At 53.5% G+C, this 19,659-nt stretch overlaps 2 protein-coding genes across 3 annotated transcripts in view; both read right to left on the bottom strand.

Moving 5' to 3' along the window:
- The window catches only part of L3MBTL1 (L3MBTL histone methyl-lysine binding protein 1), a 35,755-nt gene extending 21,898 nt beyond the window's left edge, over positions 1-13,857 (bottom strand). Inside the window, exons 1-3 of one of the 2 annotated variants that reach the window (XM_086761088.1) lie at positions 13,155-13,857; positions 946-1,130; positions 540-702 (exon numbers count right to left, since the gene is read on the bottom strand). In XM_086761088.1, the coding sequence (XP_086617214.1) occupies positions 540-675 (136 nt within the window). In that variant the 5' untranslated portion in view covers positions 676-702; positions 946-1,130; positions 13,155-13,857. Of the gene's footprint in view, positions 1-539; positions 703-945; positions 1,131-13,154 lie in introns of those variants that run through there. The other variant, XM_086761086.1, reaches the window with a different exon arrangement.
- A 41-nt stretch (positions 13,858-13,898) lies between these two features.
- On the bottom strand, positions 13,899-18,605 carry SRSF6 (serine and arginine rich splicing factor 6). The gene is made up of 6 exons (XM_086761089.1): positions 18,330-18,605; positions 17,863-18,011; positions 16,375-16,502; positions 15,935-16,143; positions 15,506-15,595; positions 13,899-15,405 (listed from the first exon to the last, which is right to left on the bottom strand). The coding sequence occupies exons 1-6, from the start codon at positions 18,434-18,436 to the stop codon at positions 15,042-15,044; spliced, it is 1,047 nt and encodes a 348-aa protein (XP_086617215.1). The 5' UTR covers positions 18,437-18,605; the 3' UTR covers positions 13,899-15,041.
- Between the last annotated feature and the right edge of the window lie 1,054 nt (positions 18,606-19,659).

Genomic DNA, 19,659 nt, shown 5'->3' with positions numbered 1-19,659 from the left:
GGAAATGGAATGCAGCTGCGTCAGGGGAAGTTCAGATTGAACGTTGGGAAAAGGTTCTTCACCGAGAGGATGGTGGCTCCCTGGAACAGGCTCCCCAGGGAGGTGGTCACGGCAGCAAGCCTGTCAGAGGTCAAGGAACATCTGGACGATGCTCTTGTCATGTGGTTTAGTTTTAGGTAGCCCTGTGAGGAGCAGAGAGTTGGACTTGATGATCCATAGAGGTCCCTGCCAATTTGGGATGTTCTGTGATTCTATGACAATGCAGCAACCCTGGAGCCCACGGGGCTGAGCAGGCACCCAGCACACTGTGCCGCACTGGCACAGGGCCCCAGACATCAGGGCTTTGGTTTAAAACTCAAGAGGTTTTGATCGGCCACAAATCGTCCAAGTGATGTGGGATACCCACAGAGAGTGCTGCAACAGCAGCACAGCTTTGCCTCCCAAGGCTTGGGAGGAGCACAGATACACAAGAAGAGTCAGGTACCAATGTGGGGGAGAGGTCTGGGGAGGCACCAGTCAGAGAGGACGGTCCTGTGTACCTGGTATGATGAAGGCAGTTGTTGGCAGGTGGGTGCTCTGCACAGTGCTCTCGGTGGTGACCACATGGACGCTGACCTCCCCAGCAGCATTCCCCTTCGCGCTCCTCACAACTTCCATCTCTGCTCTGCCATCCATCACCTTGCCTGGACACAGAGCGAGACACTGGAAGACAGAAAGAAAGAAATTGAGTTGGGTACAAGCACAAACACCACAAATGAGTGAGAAAAAACTGTAGAGGATGGTCCCTCCCTTTCCACCATCTCCTAGCAGAACCCCCTGTAAGATTATATTAAAGCCCACTGAACCCAACAGCGAACAGCATGAAGGTCACAGCCGGTGCTAACATGACCCAGTAAAGCCCCTGTTGCAGCTCAGAGCCTGCAAACGCCGAGGGTTTTTTCTTACCTGGCACCACCATAAGATGGTAGGAGCACAGCAGGTCCACCTCAAGCTATGGCTGCTCCTGGCTCCCACTGGGGCCTACACCACTCGGACTGTGACTGAGGGTTGGCGAGTCCTACCCTGGCGAAGTCCCTGAAGCTCCCCTTCCAGTTCTCCCGTTGGGCAGTCACCCTCGATCTTCTAACTGGCTGTAAGAGAGAATTTCACAAGTGACAGGAGTTAACTGAGGAGAGCGAGGGGTGATGGGTAACACGAAGTCCCCTGCATGCAGCTGAGTTTCTCACAGGACCGATGATGTTCAATCCATTTAGCCATGAATTTTAAGGAGTAGGCAAAGTGTCAGGGCACTACTGGGACTTACTGGCCCTGACCAGCCTCTGCTGGGATCCCCCTCCATGGGGGCCACCCTGAGGCTGTCCATGCCACGTTGCAGCAGAGCTGGTCCCCAGCCGCTGTCTGGCAGCACTGGGTCCTGACCTGCAGGCTGGCGTCCTGGCCTGATCTAGATGGATCTGGCCACGGTGGCCCTGCCAGCTGCCCTCCTTGCTTTCCTGTCCCTAGGGCAGCAGTTGGCCCCTGCCATGCCCCAGGAGGCAGGATCTGACACTGTCCTGCATGACATCCTTCCCTCTAAACTGGAGATACACGGATTTGACGGATGAACCATTTGGTGGATAAAGAACTGGCTGGATGGACACACTCAAAGAGTTGCGGTCAATGGCTCAATGTCCAAGTGGAGACCGGTCACAAGTGGCGTCCCACAGGGGTCCATGTTGGGCCCGGCCCCGTTCAACATCTCTGTCAGCGACATGGACAGTGGAATAGAGTGCACCCTCAGCAAGTTCACCAGCGACACCAAGCTGTGTGGTGCCGTCAACACGCTGGAGGGGAGGGATGCTATCCAGAGGGACCTGGACAGGCTGGAGAGGTGGGCCCGTGCCAACCTCAGGAAGTTCAACCAGGCCAAGTGCAAGGTCCTGCACCTGGGTCGGGGCAATCCCAGGCACAAATCCAGGCTGGGCGGGGAATGCATTGAGAGCAGCCCTGAGGAGAAGGACTTGGGAGTGCTGGTGGACGAGAAGCTCAACACGAGCCGGCAATGCGCCCTTGCAGCCCAGAAAGCCAACCTCATCCTGGGCTGCATCCCCAGCAGCGTGGGCAGCAGGTCGAGGGAGGGGATTCTGCCCCTCTGCTCCGCTCTGGTGAGACCCCATCTGCAGCACTGCGTCCAGCTCTGGAGCCCCCAGCATCAGAAGGACGTGGAGCTGGTGGAGAGGGTCCAGAGGAGGCCACGCAGATGATGAGAGGGCTGGAGCAGCTCTGCTGTGAGGCCAGGCTGAGAGAGCTGGGGCTGTTCAGCCTGGAGAAGATGAGGTTCTGGGGAGACCTGAGAGCGGCCTTCCAGTGCCTAAAGGGGGCTGCAGGAAAGATGGGGAGAGACTGTTCAGCAGGGTCTGGTGCGACAGGACGAGGGGTGATGGTTTCAAAATAAAAGGAGGTAGATCCAGACTGGACATAAGGAAGAAGTTTTTTTATGCTGAGGGTGGTTGTTTATGCCCAGGTTGCCCAGAGAGGTGGTGGATGCCCCATCCCTGGAAACGTTCCAGGCCAGGTTGGCCGGGGCTCTGAGCAACCTGATCTGGTTGGAGATGTCCCTGCTCCTTGCAGGAGGGTTGCACTGGATGGCCTTGAAAGGTCCCTTCCCACCCAAACTGTTCTGATTCTACTCCATGATTCTATGGTGCCTACACCAGGATGTCCCCAGGCCAGGGCCTGCCTGCAAGCCCGAGGAAAGAAGAGCATTGCTTCCTGGTGGCCTGGGTGCCTCAGCGAGGGAGGGCTCTGGGTGCTTCTCCTGCCCTGGTGAAAACCACAATGGACACACAGAGCTAAGCAGAAAACCAGCAGGATCACCAGATGCGTCAGGGAAGGCAGATCTCTCCATGCCTACTGAAAATGATGGTGTGAGTGTCCCAGAGACGGCTGGAGCCTGAGGACACAGGGCTGGGAAAGATTTTGGACCTGCCCTGTTTCCCACACCCTCTTGAGAGCAGTTGCTGCTGGGATGGAGGCAGGGCTGCTACGGGGCTAAGTAGGGGACCACTCTCATGTCCTGGTTGCTTTTGATGCAACCCGAATTTGAAAAAGACAACAGCCACACGGAAAATGGGACGACTGTCTCAGTGAAGCACGGTTAAATAAAAATTTGGCTACAAAGGGCAAAGCCTGGATTGTAAAACCTGAGACGTGAACGTGAAGATGTTACAACCAGAGGGTAGAGTGGGGCGGTGTGCTCACGGCAGGGGAAGATCTGCTTCTTCCTCTCTCTTAAGAGTGCTGTCAGGTTTGCAATCAGAAATACTCGATGTTCAGCTGGCAGATGGTTTGGACCTTTAAGGCCCTCCAGGAGCAACGTCACAAACGCACTGTGAGGTGTCAGGAGAACCGGAGTAACCAGGCTGGACACCAGACTCCAACGGATGAACGTGGCAGCCAACCTGCCTTGGTGATTCCTAACACTGCCTAGGAAGCTCTCTGCTTTCTCAGGCACTTAAACCTGATATTTATCCTTGATGCATCACTTGGGTCAAACGTTTCAAGGACAACTCCTTGTTTTGTGTGAGCTGTTGGCTTTTTTTTTTTTTTTTTAATTTAAACACAGCTTGGGACTGGAAAGGCCTAGAAAGGAAGAGAAATGACTAGATCCAGCGCTCAAGCTGGGTGATGCTCAAACTCATCTCTGTACAGCAGTCTACGACGTGAGCACAAAAGCAAATCACTGCACAGGAAATAACCAGCAGTAATTATCACGTGTCCAACACTCTCCAAATCCTCGTGGGGCTGCCTGCCCACGCTATCGAAATTGGTCCTCCTGTGTCTTACGAGTCCAGGGTGAATAGAACGAATTTGGGTTATAGGCTGAGGGGCTGTTCCTTAAACTGGGAGAATGAAATAACTGAGGTTTAGGACTTAACCTCCAGACAATCCCTCCTCCAACAGCCTCGGGGCAGGCCTTGCACTGCAAAGGGCATGTCCCCGCACCGCACCACAGCTGGGCAGCCCAGCTCGGGGGGCCAGGAGCCCTCCAAAGAGCTTGAGGAAGGCCGAGGAGCCCATCCAGCCCACAGCGCTGCCCTGCAACAAGCTCTCACTCCTGTTCCTCTCACCTGCCCCTCAGCAGCAGCGTCTGTGCTTCCCCAGCACCTCTGGCCAGAGCAACCTCTTTCTTGTTGGGGGAAACCTCTCCCTAGCACCTTGCCCCAACTCCTGCCCTTCGAGCACACAGGGAGCACGAATTCTGCAAAAAACTCCCCCAGCACGTGTCCTGCTCCATCCCGCAAGGGAGCAGAGACTTTGAGGTCCTGGACACCACAAAACCTCGTGCTTGCAGATGTCTCAAGCCACGTTTCTCTCCTTTTAAGGTCCACAGGGAGAAACAGGCCCAAAACTACTCCAGGGCCACCCACAAGCCTCAAGAACATCGTTGGTGTGAACTTGTAAGCACAGCGTTGCCACAGCTGAAAGCCCCCTGGACTCCCCCACCTTTTGTGAAGGGCTTCCAAGGTGTGAGACAACAACATACCACCAGCACTGCTCACACCGACCATAGCACACACTGTTACACCTTTAACTCCCATGTCCGAGATAAGTCCCGCACAAACAGTCCCACTGCTCTGCAATGCTCTGCAACCTTGCTGGTGGGATTGGCGTGGGGTGACACAACACCCACGCTGCAGAGCTCTATCCCCAGCACGCAGGAGCGAGAATCAGGATCGGAGATATTGTTTGCAGCTCACAGTTTTCAAAACCCTGGCATAAAAGCCCCTGGAAGCCCAACCTGCTGTGAAACATCTCAGGCCAGGAGCAGTGTTTGAGGACAAGGTGGGAAGAGAACAAGCGTCTCCGCGAAGGAGCACAGCCACAGCTACGACCTGCCCCAGCAGGAAAAAGGTGCCGGCACACATCCCTTTGGAGAGCCCTGCTCCCTGAGTGCAGGACCCCTGACAGACATCAGGGAGAGGATGCCCGTGGCTGAGACAAGTCTGCTTGCTTTAGCGCACGGAGCCTGAGCCCGGGCAGGTACCACCACCCCAGAGATCACTTCAAGGGGTCTCCTGCAAGCCCTGGTATGACCCGTTAAGGATCGCAGGATAATTCAGGCTGGAAGGAACCTCAGGAGGTCTCCAGTCCAACCCACTGCTCAGAGCAGGGTCAACTATGGGATCAGGAGAGGAGGAATTTCTCAAGGCAACTTTCATCCAGAAGCGCTCTCCTTCAGCAGCTCAGCTCACCCAAAGCAGTTCTTGCAGTCGCGGTCCCCATGTACGAGTTACGTACGAGCACGTGGCCGCCTGCCTGCAGTCAGACCCCACCAGCCCGACTCAGCAAGATTAGACGTCTCCGTGAGAGCGGTCTCCACCAGAGTAAAACCTTCAAGTCTGGGAAACCAAGCCCCTGCAGAGGATGGGATCTCTGCATTGCCCCTCACCTTGCTGGGGAGGGTGTCAGCGCGGGGCATGGGCTGAACCTCCTGAGCGCCAGAGAGCAGCTGGGGACAGCTGATCTGGGCACACATCTTCACATTGCAGAGGAAACCGGCCGCAAAATACATGTTTTAAGGCAACCAGGCTTCACTGGTTCTGTTCTGCGGCTCACAAAGTTTCTAGCTCATCAAACAAGAAACACCAGGTGTTGGTCAACTGTCGCTCCAGATCAGTGACACAGGTTTGGAAAGCAAGCATTTCTGCGGTTGTTGTAGTCACGAGCCTCCAACTCACACTCGCCCTCTCCAAAACCACGGCAAAGCCAGGGAACGCTCCACTGTTTGAAAAGCTACGCTGCGTGCAACAGGCCGCCAAGGAGCACAGAGAAAAGCAGCTTCCAGCATGGCGGCTCTGTACAGCCCCATCAGCACTTTATAAAGCACAGTCTGGTCAAAACAGGTGTTTCTTCTCATCACTAAATTGGCTTAAAACAATTGTATTTCAAACAATATTAACAAGTTTATTGGCTTTGTGGCTTCTCAGATTTTTAAATATTCCCGAACTCTGCACTGGAGTACACTGGTACACAAGAGCACTGCAGAGACACGGTGGGCTGGGAGCTGCTCCCCTGGATCTTCCCCTGTCTTCTGGCATTGCCCAGGGCAGGTGTTTCCGAGATCAGCGAGTATTTGCTCCGTACACATGCAGCAGTGCACTCAGCAGCACCCTTTGCACAGGCAGGCGGCCCAGCGGAGAACGGCAAACACACGCACACCTCTTCCCTTCCAACTCTGACTGCTGCTTCAAACCCAGGAGGCAATGCCTCGTCTGGAATAAACCAGGGGCCACAAAGTCCTCCCAGGTTCTGCTGCAGCATGGGGTGAGGTTTGCAATGGACCGTGGTATTTATCAACATCTCAAAACAGGATGGAATGACCTTCCGTGCAGTAAGAGGCTGTTCGTGTTGCACATTTCAAAACAGCGAATAGATTCTGTGAAGACAGAGACTGGAGGGAGAAGGGCAAGACAGCAGCAAACTGCCCTCACCTTTAGGTTCAGACACAGCTATCAAAGCAGAGACACTTGGCCTGGTGTCACCTGCTGTCCCCAGGAGTGTCACTGCCCCCAGGACTAGCTCTCGGGCTTGCGGATCTGCTCAGACCCGCAGGTGCGGAGAAGGAGCAGCCACCAGTGATCTCCTGTGCCGGGCTCAAAGTGACACTGGCCAGAAGGCAGCCTGAAGCTGGGGCAGCTCCGACTGGGCGCAGATCCCCAGCCACCCTCGAGAGAGGCACAAAGGGGACACTCACATCCCGCCTTCCGCTCTGCTGCCTTAAGCCACCGCCAGCTGGTAGTGCCAGCCCCACCGCAGCATCCAGCCCTGCACGGAGTTAGGGCATAACACAGGATATGTTTCCGTAAGTACAAGTTACACTTAGAAGCAGGAAGAAACATCCAAAGAGGATTGATACACAATCCCAAAATAGTTCAAAACGTCCAGTTTCTTAGTAAAGAAACACAACCAGAACCTATCCTAGACGATGCAGAGCATGCTCTCTGTAGCCTAGGCTGTTTCTTCTGGGTCCATCTAGGTGACACTAACACCCTCCACGCTGCAGGACCCGTCCAAGGATGCAGCGGCGTCGGCTCCAGCACAGCAAGCACTCGTGCGGTGTTTGAGAAACACCAGGAGCATGGTCAGGAGTCCAGCCTGCGAGGGGCCCCCGGCCTGTGTGCATCCCAGAGGGGATCCCTTGGGAAAGCGAGGGATGAACAGCCCACTCCCTGTCTGTGCTGGACGCCGGGTCACACCCGGGCTGCGCCCCGCACCATATGTGCCCAGCTGGGACCAGTCAGCCCAGTGGGACCGGCGGCCACACCAGTACAGAACTTGTCTGAAGGAAATAGGCACCTGCACGTCCTTTTCAATTTTATTTTTTTTTTGTTAAGATATCCCCACTGCTGGGCGCCGTGGCTTGTCTTCAAAAAAAAAACCACTTTCCCGCACATAAATGTCACAGCCCGAAGGGACCCACGCGGGTCCGCCACCCCGTGGAGCACAGGGCAGGGTGGGCCCGGCAGCCCCGGGCCCGCTCCGCTCCCCGGCCCCCCCCGGGCCTGGGCCGCCCCGCCCGGGCCGGCTTTCGCTACAGGGCGGCAGTGGCGGAGCGGCCCTCCCCCGCCGGCCCGGGGCTGCCCCGGCTGCGGGGGGTGGAGCAGAGCGGGCCCGGGCCCGGGCTCGGGCCCGGCCCCGCCGTCCCAGCCCGAGCCCCAGTCCCGGCCCCGGCCTCGCCTGCGGGGAAAAGCAAAGGGGGCGGCTCCCGGCCCCGGCAGCGCCCGGCCGCGCTCCTTACCTCCACGGCGGGGCCCGGGCCCGGCTCTCGGGGCCGCGGTACGGCTGGGCCTGGGCGGCCGCCGACCCGCCCGCAGGGCCCGGCCCGGCCCGGGGCTGGCGGGGCTGCGAGTGGGGCCGCACCGGGCGGGGGGGTTCCGGCGGCGGGAGGGGCGCTGGGCCGGGCCGGGCCGGGCCGCGCGTGAGCGGCAGCGCGCGGGGGGCGGGGGCGGTAATTGGGCTGGGTGAAAATGCGCTTAATGAGCGCCGTCGCCATGGCAACCCGTGGGTGCCTCCCCGCCGCGGGATTTCGGGGAGCTGCCCCGCGGGGAGGGCAGGGTCGCCATGGCAACGGCCGGGGTCCCGCAGCCCCCCCGCAACCCCTGGCCCGGGACGGCGCCCCCAGCCCCCCCCCCTCCCCGCGTTCCATCGCCGCTTCCCGCGGCGGGGCCGGGGGCGCCGGGGCCTGCAGCGCCGAGGGGCCCGAGCCTGGCGCCGGTCAGCCCCAGGCCGGCGTTGGGGCTGCGAGGTTCCCCTCTTCTCTGGGGGTCCCATGGGGCCCGGAGCTGCCTTTCCTCTGACCTTTGACCCACCGCCCCGGAGAGCAGCAGGCCGCCTCAGTGATGGAAGCGCATCCCCCTCTCCCGTGGGTTCCAAGGGGCCCACAGCCCAAACCCCTTCCCCAGGCCTTGGCTGAGCAGCGAGGCACGGGGAGCCTCCCCCCCAGCACCCCTGCACCGGTGAACCACGTTAACGCGAAATCCCCGAGGTCGCTGGGAAGCAAACGGATCGCACCGGTTCTCTGGAGGAAATGCAGGACTGGGGGTTGGATAGATGGCCTGCAAAGATCCCATCCACCCCACCCTGTCCCATGGCTCTGTGACTCGTGCACAGTGCTGAGCAGCGCATCCTGAGGGCTCTGGTCAAAAACCAGGGCGGCTTACCTGCCCAGCCCTTGGCATTTTGTGGCCACACAAGACGGGTCCCTTTTAGGCGCTGACACAATGTCCCACTTCTCCGCAGAAGGTGGGGAGTGGAAGGAACCAAGACTGGGAGCACAAGGACCAAAATGCACAAAAAGCTGCTGAGAACGGTGCTCGCCATGGTTGGGCCGGCCAGGAGAGGCAGCTGCCTGCTCGCCTGTGGGCCGAACCTGGGGCAAGGACCGTCCTAATCGCTTTGTGGAGCGCAGGAACGAGCTCCTTGTTTCTAGTGTAAGCATTTGCCAGTTTTTTATCACCTTGTGTTTTGTACTCCAAAATTTTTAGTACATTACAGAAGATGAAGCCAAAGACTCCGATGAAGCAATTAGATCCTGAAAATCAGGAAGTAACTACCAGGTGTTTCCTTTGCTGCCACTGCCGTCTTCCCCCTTTTCAAATGAACCTTCAGCGGCACAGTATAGGAAAAGGTCTTCCCACGTAAACGCTTTTGTGCTGCTGCGGGAGGTTCAAACAGACTGGAAACAGGAGCAGGGTGAAACTCAGTCACCTGAAAAGCAACCCAGCATTCACCTTCTCCCAGTGGTTCCCTGTTCCTGGCTATGCTTGCCATAAAAAAGTTGTGAATTCAGAACAGTGAATTCCTGGGAAACGGCTACTTTAGGCAAAAAAGAGGCAGCATTCCCGGCTTCCCAGTGAGCTCTCTGGGTGATGTTGTACCAGACCATTGCTCCCTCCTCTGCCTCCCTCCATTTCCATGACCTCTGTTGTAAGGCATCTGAACTTACATGTAAAAACTGTGGGACGAGAGGCTGGAGAGGAGCCCGGCAGAAAGAGATCTGGGGGTCTGGATTGGCGGCCGGGGCCTGGAGGGCATCAAGCACAGCACAGCGAACCGGTCGAGGGTGGCGAGTGCCCCACTCCACGCCACACTGCTGCGGCCCCACCTCCAGCACTGTGCGCAGTTTTGGGCGCCTCAGTAGAAGGAGAACATCAAACTGCTGGAGTGTGTCCAGAGGAGGGCGGCCAAGATGGTGAAGGGTCTCGAGGAGAAGACTTAGGAGGAGCGGCTGAGGTCTCTTGGCTCATTCAGCTTGGAGAAGAGAAGGCTGAGGGGTGAGCCCATCGCAGCCTGCACCTTCCTCGGGGGGGAGGTGCTGATCTCCTCTCTCTGGAGACCAGCGACAGGACACGAGGAAATGGAATGCAGCTGCGTCAGGGGAAGTTCAGATTGAACGTTGGGAAAAGGTTCTTCACCGAGAGGATGGTGGCTCCCTGGAACAGGCTCCCCAGGGAGGTGGTCACGGCAGCAAGCCTGTCAGAGGTCAAGGAACATCTGGACGATGCTCTTGTCATGTGGTTTAGTTTTAGGTAGCCCTGTGAGGAGCAGAGAGTTGGACTTGATGATCGATAGGGGTCCCTGCCAATTTGGGGTGTTCTGTGATTCTACAAACTTTCATTCGTTTAAACTTTGCTCTTAGAATAAATTAAATAATAAAAGCATTACCTACATGGCTTATCAAACTCTGCTACGCCATTAACGCCACCAGACCTAACAAGTCCAGACTGCAGCAGGGCTGTGCAGCCCCGGCTGCATCTTCCAGTCACCTCCGACTCTGGTGTTACCTGCAGAGCTTTCCCTCCACTGTTTTCAGTATTTTGGGCTGAAGTCGCTGCCTCAGTTCTCGCTCAAAGGCAAAACATCGGAGCAAAACTTAACCACAACACAAAACACGGGGGAAAAGGGTGGATCACCATATTAACAGATAAAGTTATGATCCCAAGAACAGAGTTAAAATTCTTGACCTGTTAATAGCTGCTGCTACGCAAATCAGTATTTCTATTAGCTTTGCTTCTCACCCTGTGAAGTGCCACGTTCGTAGTCGTGTTAAACAGACATTACAAAGTGCACAAGCAGCACAGCAAAGATCTGCTAATTGCGTTGCAGAGCTTTGCCTCCATTTGAACCACAACATTTGAACGAAGTGTATCTCAAATCATCACAGTATTTTGCATCATCTCTCTCGGTCTTCATACCGAATGTCAGCTCAGCTAAATTTTTGGGATTTCCAGGCTCGTGAGCCCAATTCCTGCCTTCCCAGCTTTTGCTCTTTGACTTATGTAATTGCTTTGTGGATGTTACAGTGCCAGCCTGAACTGGGTTCACGTAGGAACTGGAAACAGTTCAAGTGATTCCATGCGCGAACAATAAATCCAGCAATCATGGTTTCAATGCCCCTCCCTATCGCTCATGCAGATGGTTACAGTCTTGTTTGGGAGAGGGGAATCTGCCCATTGTACATGGGCTCTCAAATCACAAAATGTAGAGGCAGAAATGTTAGGATAGGAAAAAGGAGCGTCACCTATTCTAGCCACTGCCAAGCACAGTGACATTGCTAGCTAAGATACTGAATTTGATGGACATCAAGCACAAAAGCTGTGCTCTCCCCTACAGCAAGCCAACACACCGTACCTGTTTTCTCCCAGCGATGTAATGTAAATGGCCATTTCAAATGGGGTGTTTGGTGACAGCACGGTCTAAAATCCTCTTGTTCATAGTCCGTTCTCCCGCTCTTTTTCATCTAGATCAGCAATAATCACATTTTGGAGCTTGCTTCCTCACCGGACCAGGTGCATTAGGGATTTGTTCTCTTCTCCATCAGAGCACTGAGCTAGAAGGCAAAGCTTGGAAGCACCTTTTTGAGCTGGGAAAAAGGATTCTCTTTCGTGACCTCCTGACACAGGCAGTGAAGGAGACGAAGTTCAAAGCACACAAATGACAAGTCACCCAGGGACTCTGCGCAAGAATGGATTTTAATTCCAGATTTCCCCGTTTGTGCGTGACAGCCAGCGTCACTGCTCTCCAAGGAAGATTCCACTTCACTTCCAAGGCTACAGGCGGCTGTGTGGAGCCCTCTGACTCACTGCCTACATGAAGCAGAAACACCGAAAAGGCTAGGAACAGCCTGATTCTAAGTTTCACTTTTTTTTTTTAATGGTAGAGTGTTGATTTCTCCTTCACAATTTGCTATAGGACACTAACATTTTAAGTCAATTCTGCACTCCATATTTGATGAGAAGGCTTTTCAAGAACAAATTTATATGGATTATACCAAACGCAGAAAAAGTGAGTCAGGATGCCCAATACTAAAGCACATCCCTGAAAAGATGGCTCCAGTTAGGTTAAAAACTGAGACAGGAGCAACGCCAGATGGGTTTGCCATTGCCTACTGCTACTACTGCAGGCCAATGCAAAGCACACGCTACAGCTGCAAAACGCAGCAAGCATGCAAGTCCGCTGCGGCCTTTTACTCTTCTGTGAAGTGTAAGACGTTGATCCAAACCACGCTCTGGTAACACCTACGGGAGCGCTCAGAAATAATCACACTTGTGATCTCAAACACACACCGGACTGAGCCCTCACTCCTACAAAAACTGGCGGTGCCAGAGCTAGAGGGATTACAGCGTTTGGGTGGTGTTGGTGGGTTCGTTTGTTATCACAAGCCTTGCACTTAACTGTATTGGCTCAGTATCCAGCACTGCTGAAATCCCATTAGTTTTCCAGAGGAAACAAATCCAGAAGGATGCAAGCCATGCCAAGGTATTCCTGCCTCGTTTGCGCAGTAAAGAGCTGTTTCTCTTTCACACAGCAGCCAAGGGAGACATCGCATGTGGCACCAGGAACAGAAAAAGAAATCTTTGATATTTAAAGGAGTTTCAGGCAAGCTGGTTAAATCCAATCTAGGCTCTCCGAGTAATTAATGAAGAAAGATGTCTTCGACGTAGCCATTGTCATAACAACCTCATTTCAGACAGCTAAGAACATAGCTGGTAAAAGATGCCCTTACGCATCGTTAACCAAGACTGCGGTGCTGATGGCCACTGCAAGGCCAAGACAGTCTCATGCTGGCACTGGAAATCGGTTTTAGAAACAAGCAGTTACGAGTATCTACAAGCATGTGCAAAAAAGTAATTGTTAACATCTTGTTTTATTACTGCAAGGACATAGAGACACTGAAAATATGTATATGCACCTTTTCACCTAGTGAATGCCCAGCACAACTCTTGTTTGAGGAACGCACGTAATTTCACTGCAGCCCCCGAGGCTAATCGGAGCTCTCCATGCAGTCTGACCCACTCCATGACCTGCATAAATAAAATCAGGGGGGCATAACGCTTCTGCAGCAACAAGTTTATGGGAGGAAAAGATTTCTGCAAGTGTAGGTTAGGGCTGTAAACCCACATGGAACTGTTCTTGTGCAGCCTGACATCTGTAGAAAGTCCCCAGAACCCTCCCACATTTGAAACCCAATGCAGAGGTCTTCCCTGCAGGGATCAGAACTACAGCACATCGTTTTTCTGGTTATTTTGCTAAAATGCACCTTAACTAAAACAGCTTCAATTTAAAAAACAAAACAACAAACTTATCACAAATTAACTGAACACAGAACTCACCTCATTCCAGGCGCAGAGAATAAAACTGCGGTACGAAATGCACTCTGCAGAAGCGCAGTCAGTCCTGCCAGAAACACCGGTCAGACTCCATGGTCACACAAAGCAGCACGGGGAAGCACACCTTGCCAGCTCAGATACAGCTGCTTTCCCATGCTTGGGCTGATAACAGCATGGGAAAGCGTTCAGTATGAAAGGAACAGGAACCCCATCTTCTGGCAACACAGCCACACCATCACTTCCCTTCGGGTTCCATGAGGAACGTGAGCTTATCAGGCAAAACGACCTTTGCTCATCCCGGGACCCCTTGTGCTAGCATGGCTACTCATACACAACTAAGGCTCAAGCCTTCTAGATACGATCAGGAAATGCTAAGGAGCTGAGCATTCATTTTCAAGAGAACAGCCTAGAGCATAGAGCAATTCCAGAAAAGCAAAGCGGGCCTCAAGTCGCACTTGAACACGTGCTCAACGGACTCCTCACGCCCAATCCCGTTCATCTGAACAGATGGGTAAAGTTCTGAGCGGTCAGAGGTGCTGCAAGCCAGAAGAGAAGACAATGCGCTGGGACAAACAGGGCCCAGTTCGCTAAGCTGGTCTCAAGCACAACCCAAGCGTGCTTTGAGAGCTGCCAAGCCTTTACTAAACCAAAGAAGTTCTTCCAGCAAAAGGTAAGCAGGATAAACTGTCATTTCCCCAGCACGAGAGGCAGAAGGAGAATCCCATTCCAGCGCAAGAAACACAAGAGTTTGAGTCACCAATTTAATTTTATACAAGTCAAACTACACGTTGTATAAAGAGTACAAGGCAGTTCTAACGTTTGCTATTGCATGTTACAAAAATCAATTTAGCTATAAAGGGGAATTTTTGGGATGAGTCCTATTCCACAATTTAAGTGAATTGGCAACTGTGGTTTAGCAAAGCCTTTGTTAAGACTAGAACTCTAGCTCAAAGAGATTACATTTCCAATAAAGTTCGGACTTACACACAACAGGATTATAGTTCTCCTAGTCTGAAGCAGAATGTTAGCATAAATGAGTCAAAAGGGAGGGAAGACAGTTTTTTTTACCCAGTTTTCATACCCCGTAGGTATTCAGAGGCTGACAAACCATACAACGTACTAGGGATGTGGACCACATCTAAGACACGTTCGTGTCTGACAAGTGAGTGACACTTGATATTCAAGCAAAAAAGGGTCAGAAAGCTTTCATTCCTTCAAGTTTGAAACATGGGATTTTCAGCAATACTGTAGGACACAGGCTCCAGAGTACCTTTATTACCTTTAACGCAGTCACAGCTGGGGGGAATGTTCTTTTGGCAAGTTAAGATACAACAGAAATGCTCCAACTCGAGTTTATTGCTGGTCTAAAATCTTCCCAGTATTGTTACAGGTTCATACAGTTTGCAGCCTGTTTCCACAACTTAAGATAAACCAGAGTTATCTGATCTGCCCAGCACGGCAATCCTGCCTTTGGTAGCAAGCTGTAACCTATTAAGTTAATGATACCCAAAGTTCTAAAACCATGACAAAAAAAGGAAAAAAATGATACTTTCAAAAAAGCCCAGATTGAAGCCTGTTTATGTTCAGTTTATTTTTAATATAAAAACCATTTTGCACTTGAGTAAAGTTACTCCTGCAGAAATGCTATAAAATCAAACTTTTAGCGAATTTCTACAAAAGGGGGACTTTTCCTGCTTTGTACCACCAGCCGATCTCGTATTTTCAAACTCGGGATACAAATTAAACCTTTATGCCTCATTACTTAGGTCTTAGGCCATTCACTCCTGCAAGAGAAAAAACCAACTTCTGAAGTACTAACATAACACTAATGGCCTGACAAGTAGGAAAATGTTCCATAATAGTGTGCAATGTACGAGGAGAGTTCTAGTCTTAATCTCTTGAACTGGATCTTGATCGTGAGCGAGATTTCGAACGAGATCTGGAGCGGGACCTTGACACAGCTCTTTTGGGTGGCGACTCTGAGCGAGCCTTGGCAGACGGCTGCTGCTGCGGAGAATTGGAACGAGACCTACTCCTTGACCTAGACTTAGACTTAGCATCTCCTTTACCATTTTCTTTGGGAGACCGGGACCTGGACCTGGATCGGGACCGAGACTTCTCGGACTTCTCCTTGGATCTGCTGTGAGAGCGTGAACCCCTGTCAGACTTGGGTTTTGATTTGCTCTTTGATCGAGACTTCCTGCTTTTGGATCTGGATCGTGAGCGGTCCTTGCTTCGTGACCTGGATTTAGAGCTTTCAAAACAAGACAGAGTTTAATCTGCTTGAATGGAATATTCACCAATCGATAAGTAGCAATTCCCTTACCAACAGAAAACAAAACACTACCACTTACCGTGAGCGGCTTTTGGAGACGCTACGGGACCTGCTGCGGCTGCTCCTACTTCTGCGACTTCTGCTTCTAGACCGCCTTCTAGATCGTGACCTAGGAACATTTAAAAAGTAATTTGGCACTTATTCGTTGTCTGGTGTGCCCTGCCATACCATCTAACAGAGAGAAGCTGCTAAAGAACTCCTCAAAACCAAGCACGGCCACATCAAGACGTCCTATTAATCCACCTAGATTCGATGTGCTGTCAATGAATGACACCTGATATTTCACATGCAAAAAACTCCCAAATCTGGCTTTGCTGTATTACATAAAATGATGCCTTCCGCATTCTCAGCCATTATCCTGTTCCTAAAATATCAATCGAAGGCAACTACTGCAGGTAGGGCTTGATGCCCATCCTTGATGCAGAGACTGACATATCCCACAAGTTACCTTGACCTGCTGCCAGAGTAAGATCGCCTATGGCTCGACCGTGGCTTGTCTTCCACCAGCCTGATCTTCCTTCCATTGATCTCCGTGCCATCCAGCTTGTCCAGGGCACGCTTCATGTCTGAGTAAGATCGGAACTCAATCACTCCTTCATTTGTACGTTCTTTGTGAGCATCTGCATAGGTCACCTCACCAGCTTGCCTCATGAAATCCTGTAGGGAGTAGACAAAGAATTACATAACCATCCCACACGCTTTCGCTCCACAAGTACACAAGCTTAAGACAAGTCTCAGCAAATGCAAGAAGCATTAATTGCATGTAAACATTCACGCACAAATCCTTCTCAATTACTTCCACCTAAATCAAAACGAACACCGATACTGAAGGAAGTTTTCGCTTCCCGCTGGTCACAACAGGCTCCATGACAGAGCATTCGTACTTACTTTCAAATCCTGCCAACTACAGCGACTGGAAAGGTTTTCAACAATCAGTCTGTACTCTGTACGAACAGGCGGTCCGTATTTATCTCTTCCAGATTGTCTCCGACTGCTATATCCGCCACCACCCCCACCTTTATTATACAAAGAAATGAAGTTAGATTGTCTCCTAGCACAAAAAAAACTAAATGTTCTGAAAAAGTTAGTTAAAACAGTTATATTTACTGGAGTAGGACTTTATTTCTCTAAGCCTCCAATAAACTTTGCAATTTTGCCATAATCTATATCAATGGCAAATCAAACAGACTAAAATCCTACAAGTCTGCGCTCCTAAGATCTGTTAGAGAGTGACTGCTCCTTATTAGATTCACCTTGCTAAGTTTTATTTTACAGAACATTGTAAAATATAAAACTTAACTGATTACATGCATTTCTACATTTTACAAAAACGTTTACTAGTTACACTAAGTACTTACATCACAGTATGAGGTTTTTGGTGGTGGTTTGGCCACAAAACACGCAAGGTAACAGTCACCTAGTTCAGTTTAACCAGTTTTGTCTAACCCTTGGAATCCTCACCATCACCCTGCGTCTAATGGCAAAAGGCTGCTGTCGTCATGGCTTCCGGTAAGGTCAGCCAAAGGGTCATAGGGCAAGGGTCACACAATGTATGGAAAAGCCATGGCCAATCAGGAAAGGCAGTCATCTTAGCCTCAGTGGACACAGCCTCAGCCCCACTGGTCACTTTTAAATTGAAACATCAAGGACTTGTTAAAAAGTTTGAATTGAACATGCAACAATTTTAAAACAACATACATTTGATTCTTTTTAAAAAGACAAGAAACCCACCCCCCCAAACACCATGCCTCTAGAGACTACCGAAAGATGAACCTTAGTACTTTTAATTACAGTACTAGGCCACTTAAGTTCTATAAAGCCCAGCTCAAGAAGCTACATAAGTCAGCCGAGCACAGAAATATTTACAATATCCCCCACAACAGATCCCTGCTTGAAAACCTCCCCCCACCCCTTCTCCATATTCCGCTGAAACATTCAAAGTTCACAGCTGAGTACTTCCACCCCAATTATGCAACGGTATTTATATATTAATACTGGGGACGCAACATCAGCGTTTCATCTACACGCTCCCAAGAAGGCTGGAGCCCTTAAATTAGCAGAGCGTACTGCTTCTGATTAACAAGAAACCCTCTCTAGAAGGCCCCAATTTTGCAGCCAGCTCCGCGTATCTGCCCTCCTAGGTCTCTCAGGGGATAGCCGAGCGCAACGCGGGTGCCAGCAAAGGCGCCCGCAGCGCAGGGCCAGCGGAGCGCGCTCCCCGCGATGCGCCCGGCATCCCCCCCGCTACTGGACAGCGACCCCCGCCCCCCAGGGCTCGGCCCCCTCCACTCCGCTCCGCTCCCCGGCTCCGCCGAGCCGCCCCACCCCGGCCCCCAGCAGCCCTAGAACCGCGCAGGATGGCGGGCCCCTACTCACTGCGACTACTGTAGCTGTACCCATCCCTGTCGCGGCGCGGGCCGCGGGCGTGCTCCACGATCACCCGTTCCCCGCACAGATCCTTGCCGTTCAGCTCGTAAACGGCATCGTCGGCGTCGCGGGAGTCCTCGAACTCCACGAAGCCGTAACTGGCAGCAGAAGAAGGGGCCCGCTCAGCTGCCAGCCCGGCCCCGCCCGGGCCCAGCCGGGACAATGAGCGCCCGCCCCGCCGCAGCGCCCCCGCTCCCCCCCGCGCCGCCGCCATCTTGAGCCGGGCGCCACGCGGCAGTGCGGGCGGGAGCGGCCGGCGGCGGGGAGGGGGGGGCGGCGGGGGGAGGGGGGCGGCGGGGGAAAGGAGGAGGGAAGGCGGCGCGGGGGCTGCGGGGCGGAGGGGGGGGGGGGGGGGGCCGCGGGGCCTCGGCCGAGCGGGGCAGTGCCGGGCCCCGGGGCCGCGGGCCGGCACTCACCCGTTTTTGAGGTCGACCTCGAGCAGGCGGCCGTAGCCGCTGAAGAAGCGCTGGATGTCCTTCTCCCGGACGTGGTAGCTCAGGCGGCCGATGTAGACGCGCGGCATCTCCGCGGCGGAGGGGGGGGGAGAGGGACAGGAGAGAGAGAAAGGGAGGGAGAGGGGGGAGAGAGGAGAGAGAGAGAAAGAGAGGGAGGAGAAGCGGCGAGAGGGGCGCGGGGAGCGGCGCTAGGAAGCCCGCACACTGCACAACCGCGACCCGCTCCGCAGCACAATGGCGCCCGCCGCCCGCCGCCGCTTTTATAGTGGGGGGCGGGGCCCGCTGTGAACGTCACAGCGCGGCCGGGAGGGGAAGGGGGACGCTGCGCGGACGTCATCACACTCTCGCGAGTGGGCGGTGGCGAGGCGGGCGCGGCGGCCGCGCGCATGCGCAGAGCTGCGTGCGTGCGCGCGCTCGCGGGGCGGGAGCCGGCGCTGCGCACGCGCTTGAGCGCCGGCGGGTTCTGGCGAACGGGGCGGGCTGCGCGGCCTTGCGCATGCGCAGGGGCGCCTGCCGTGGGCTGGGGACTACCCCGCGCCCTGAGGCCTGCGGGGCCGGGCGGCCGCACCGCAGGGGTGTGGTGCCCCCTTCATCGCCGCCCCCCATCCCCGCCCCCGCGGCTGCGGGCCAGACCGCGGTCCGGCTCCGTCAGTCGGCTCCGGCCGGACCCACCCGGCCTCCGTCTTGCCTGGCAGGCCCCTCGCAGGCCGGGAGGCCCCGCGGCCCGTGCCTGGAGTTGGTTTCTAAACACGGTTCCACGGGAGCAGTCCCCAGTGCCAGCGAGGAGTTACCCCTGCTGTGTCCTGCTGTCTCTTTAATTAAAAAATCATTCCCATATCTCAATAAAACCACTGTTTCAGTCTGCTGGGCTTTACATTGTAACACTATCATACTGTATAGGATGGTTTGTATACTTGATACAAACTATACATGGATATTATATTCTAATACAACATTTTTGTATTGTATACTATACAGTCTAAATATTTAAGGCGAAAAGGCCACATTTACTCCCAGATTTTTCCCAGCTGCCTGAAAAGCAGCTCGTGCTCTCCCTGTGCCTCAATACTGTGCGCATGGCTGCCAGAACACAGCCCACCAAAGGCACCGTGATTGCCTTCAGATTTCAGGATTTCGCTGTGTTAATCTGTAACAAAGCAACTGCTGAGTTAGAGTTAAAGAAGAGGAGGAAATCTCTCAAGTCTCATTTCTTTCTCGTTTAATAAAAGCTTGATTCCTACACAGACAATGAGTGACCTCTCTTTCGTTATAGTGGCCGGTGCTTGGAAGA

Source organism: Chlamydotis macqueenii, chromosome 16, assembly GCF_036417535.1.
Source record: "Chlamydotis macqueenii isolate bChlMac1 chromosome 16, bChlMac1.mat, whole genome shotgun sequence".
Taxonomy (NCBI): Eukaryota; Metazoa; Chordata; class Aves; order Otidiformes; family Otididae; genus Chlamydotis; species Chlamydotis macqueenii.
This window is presented reverse-complemented; position numbering and strand designations above follow the sequence as displayed.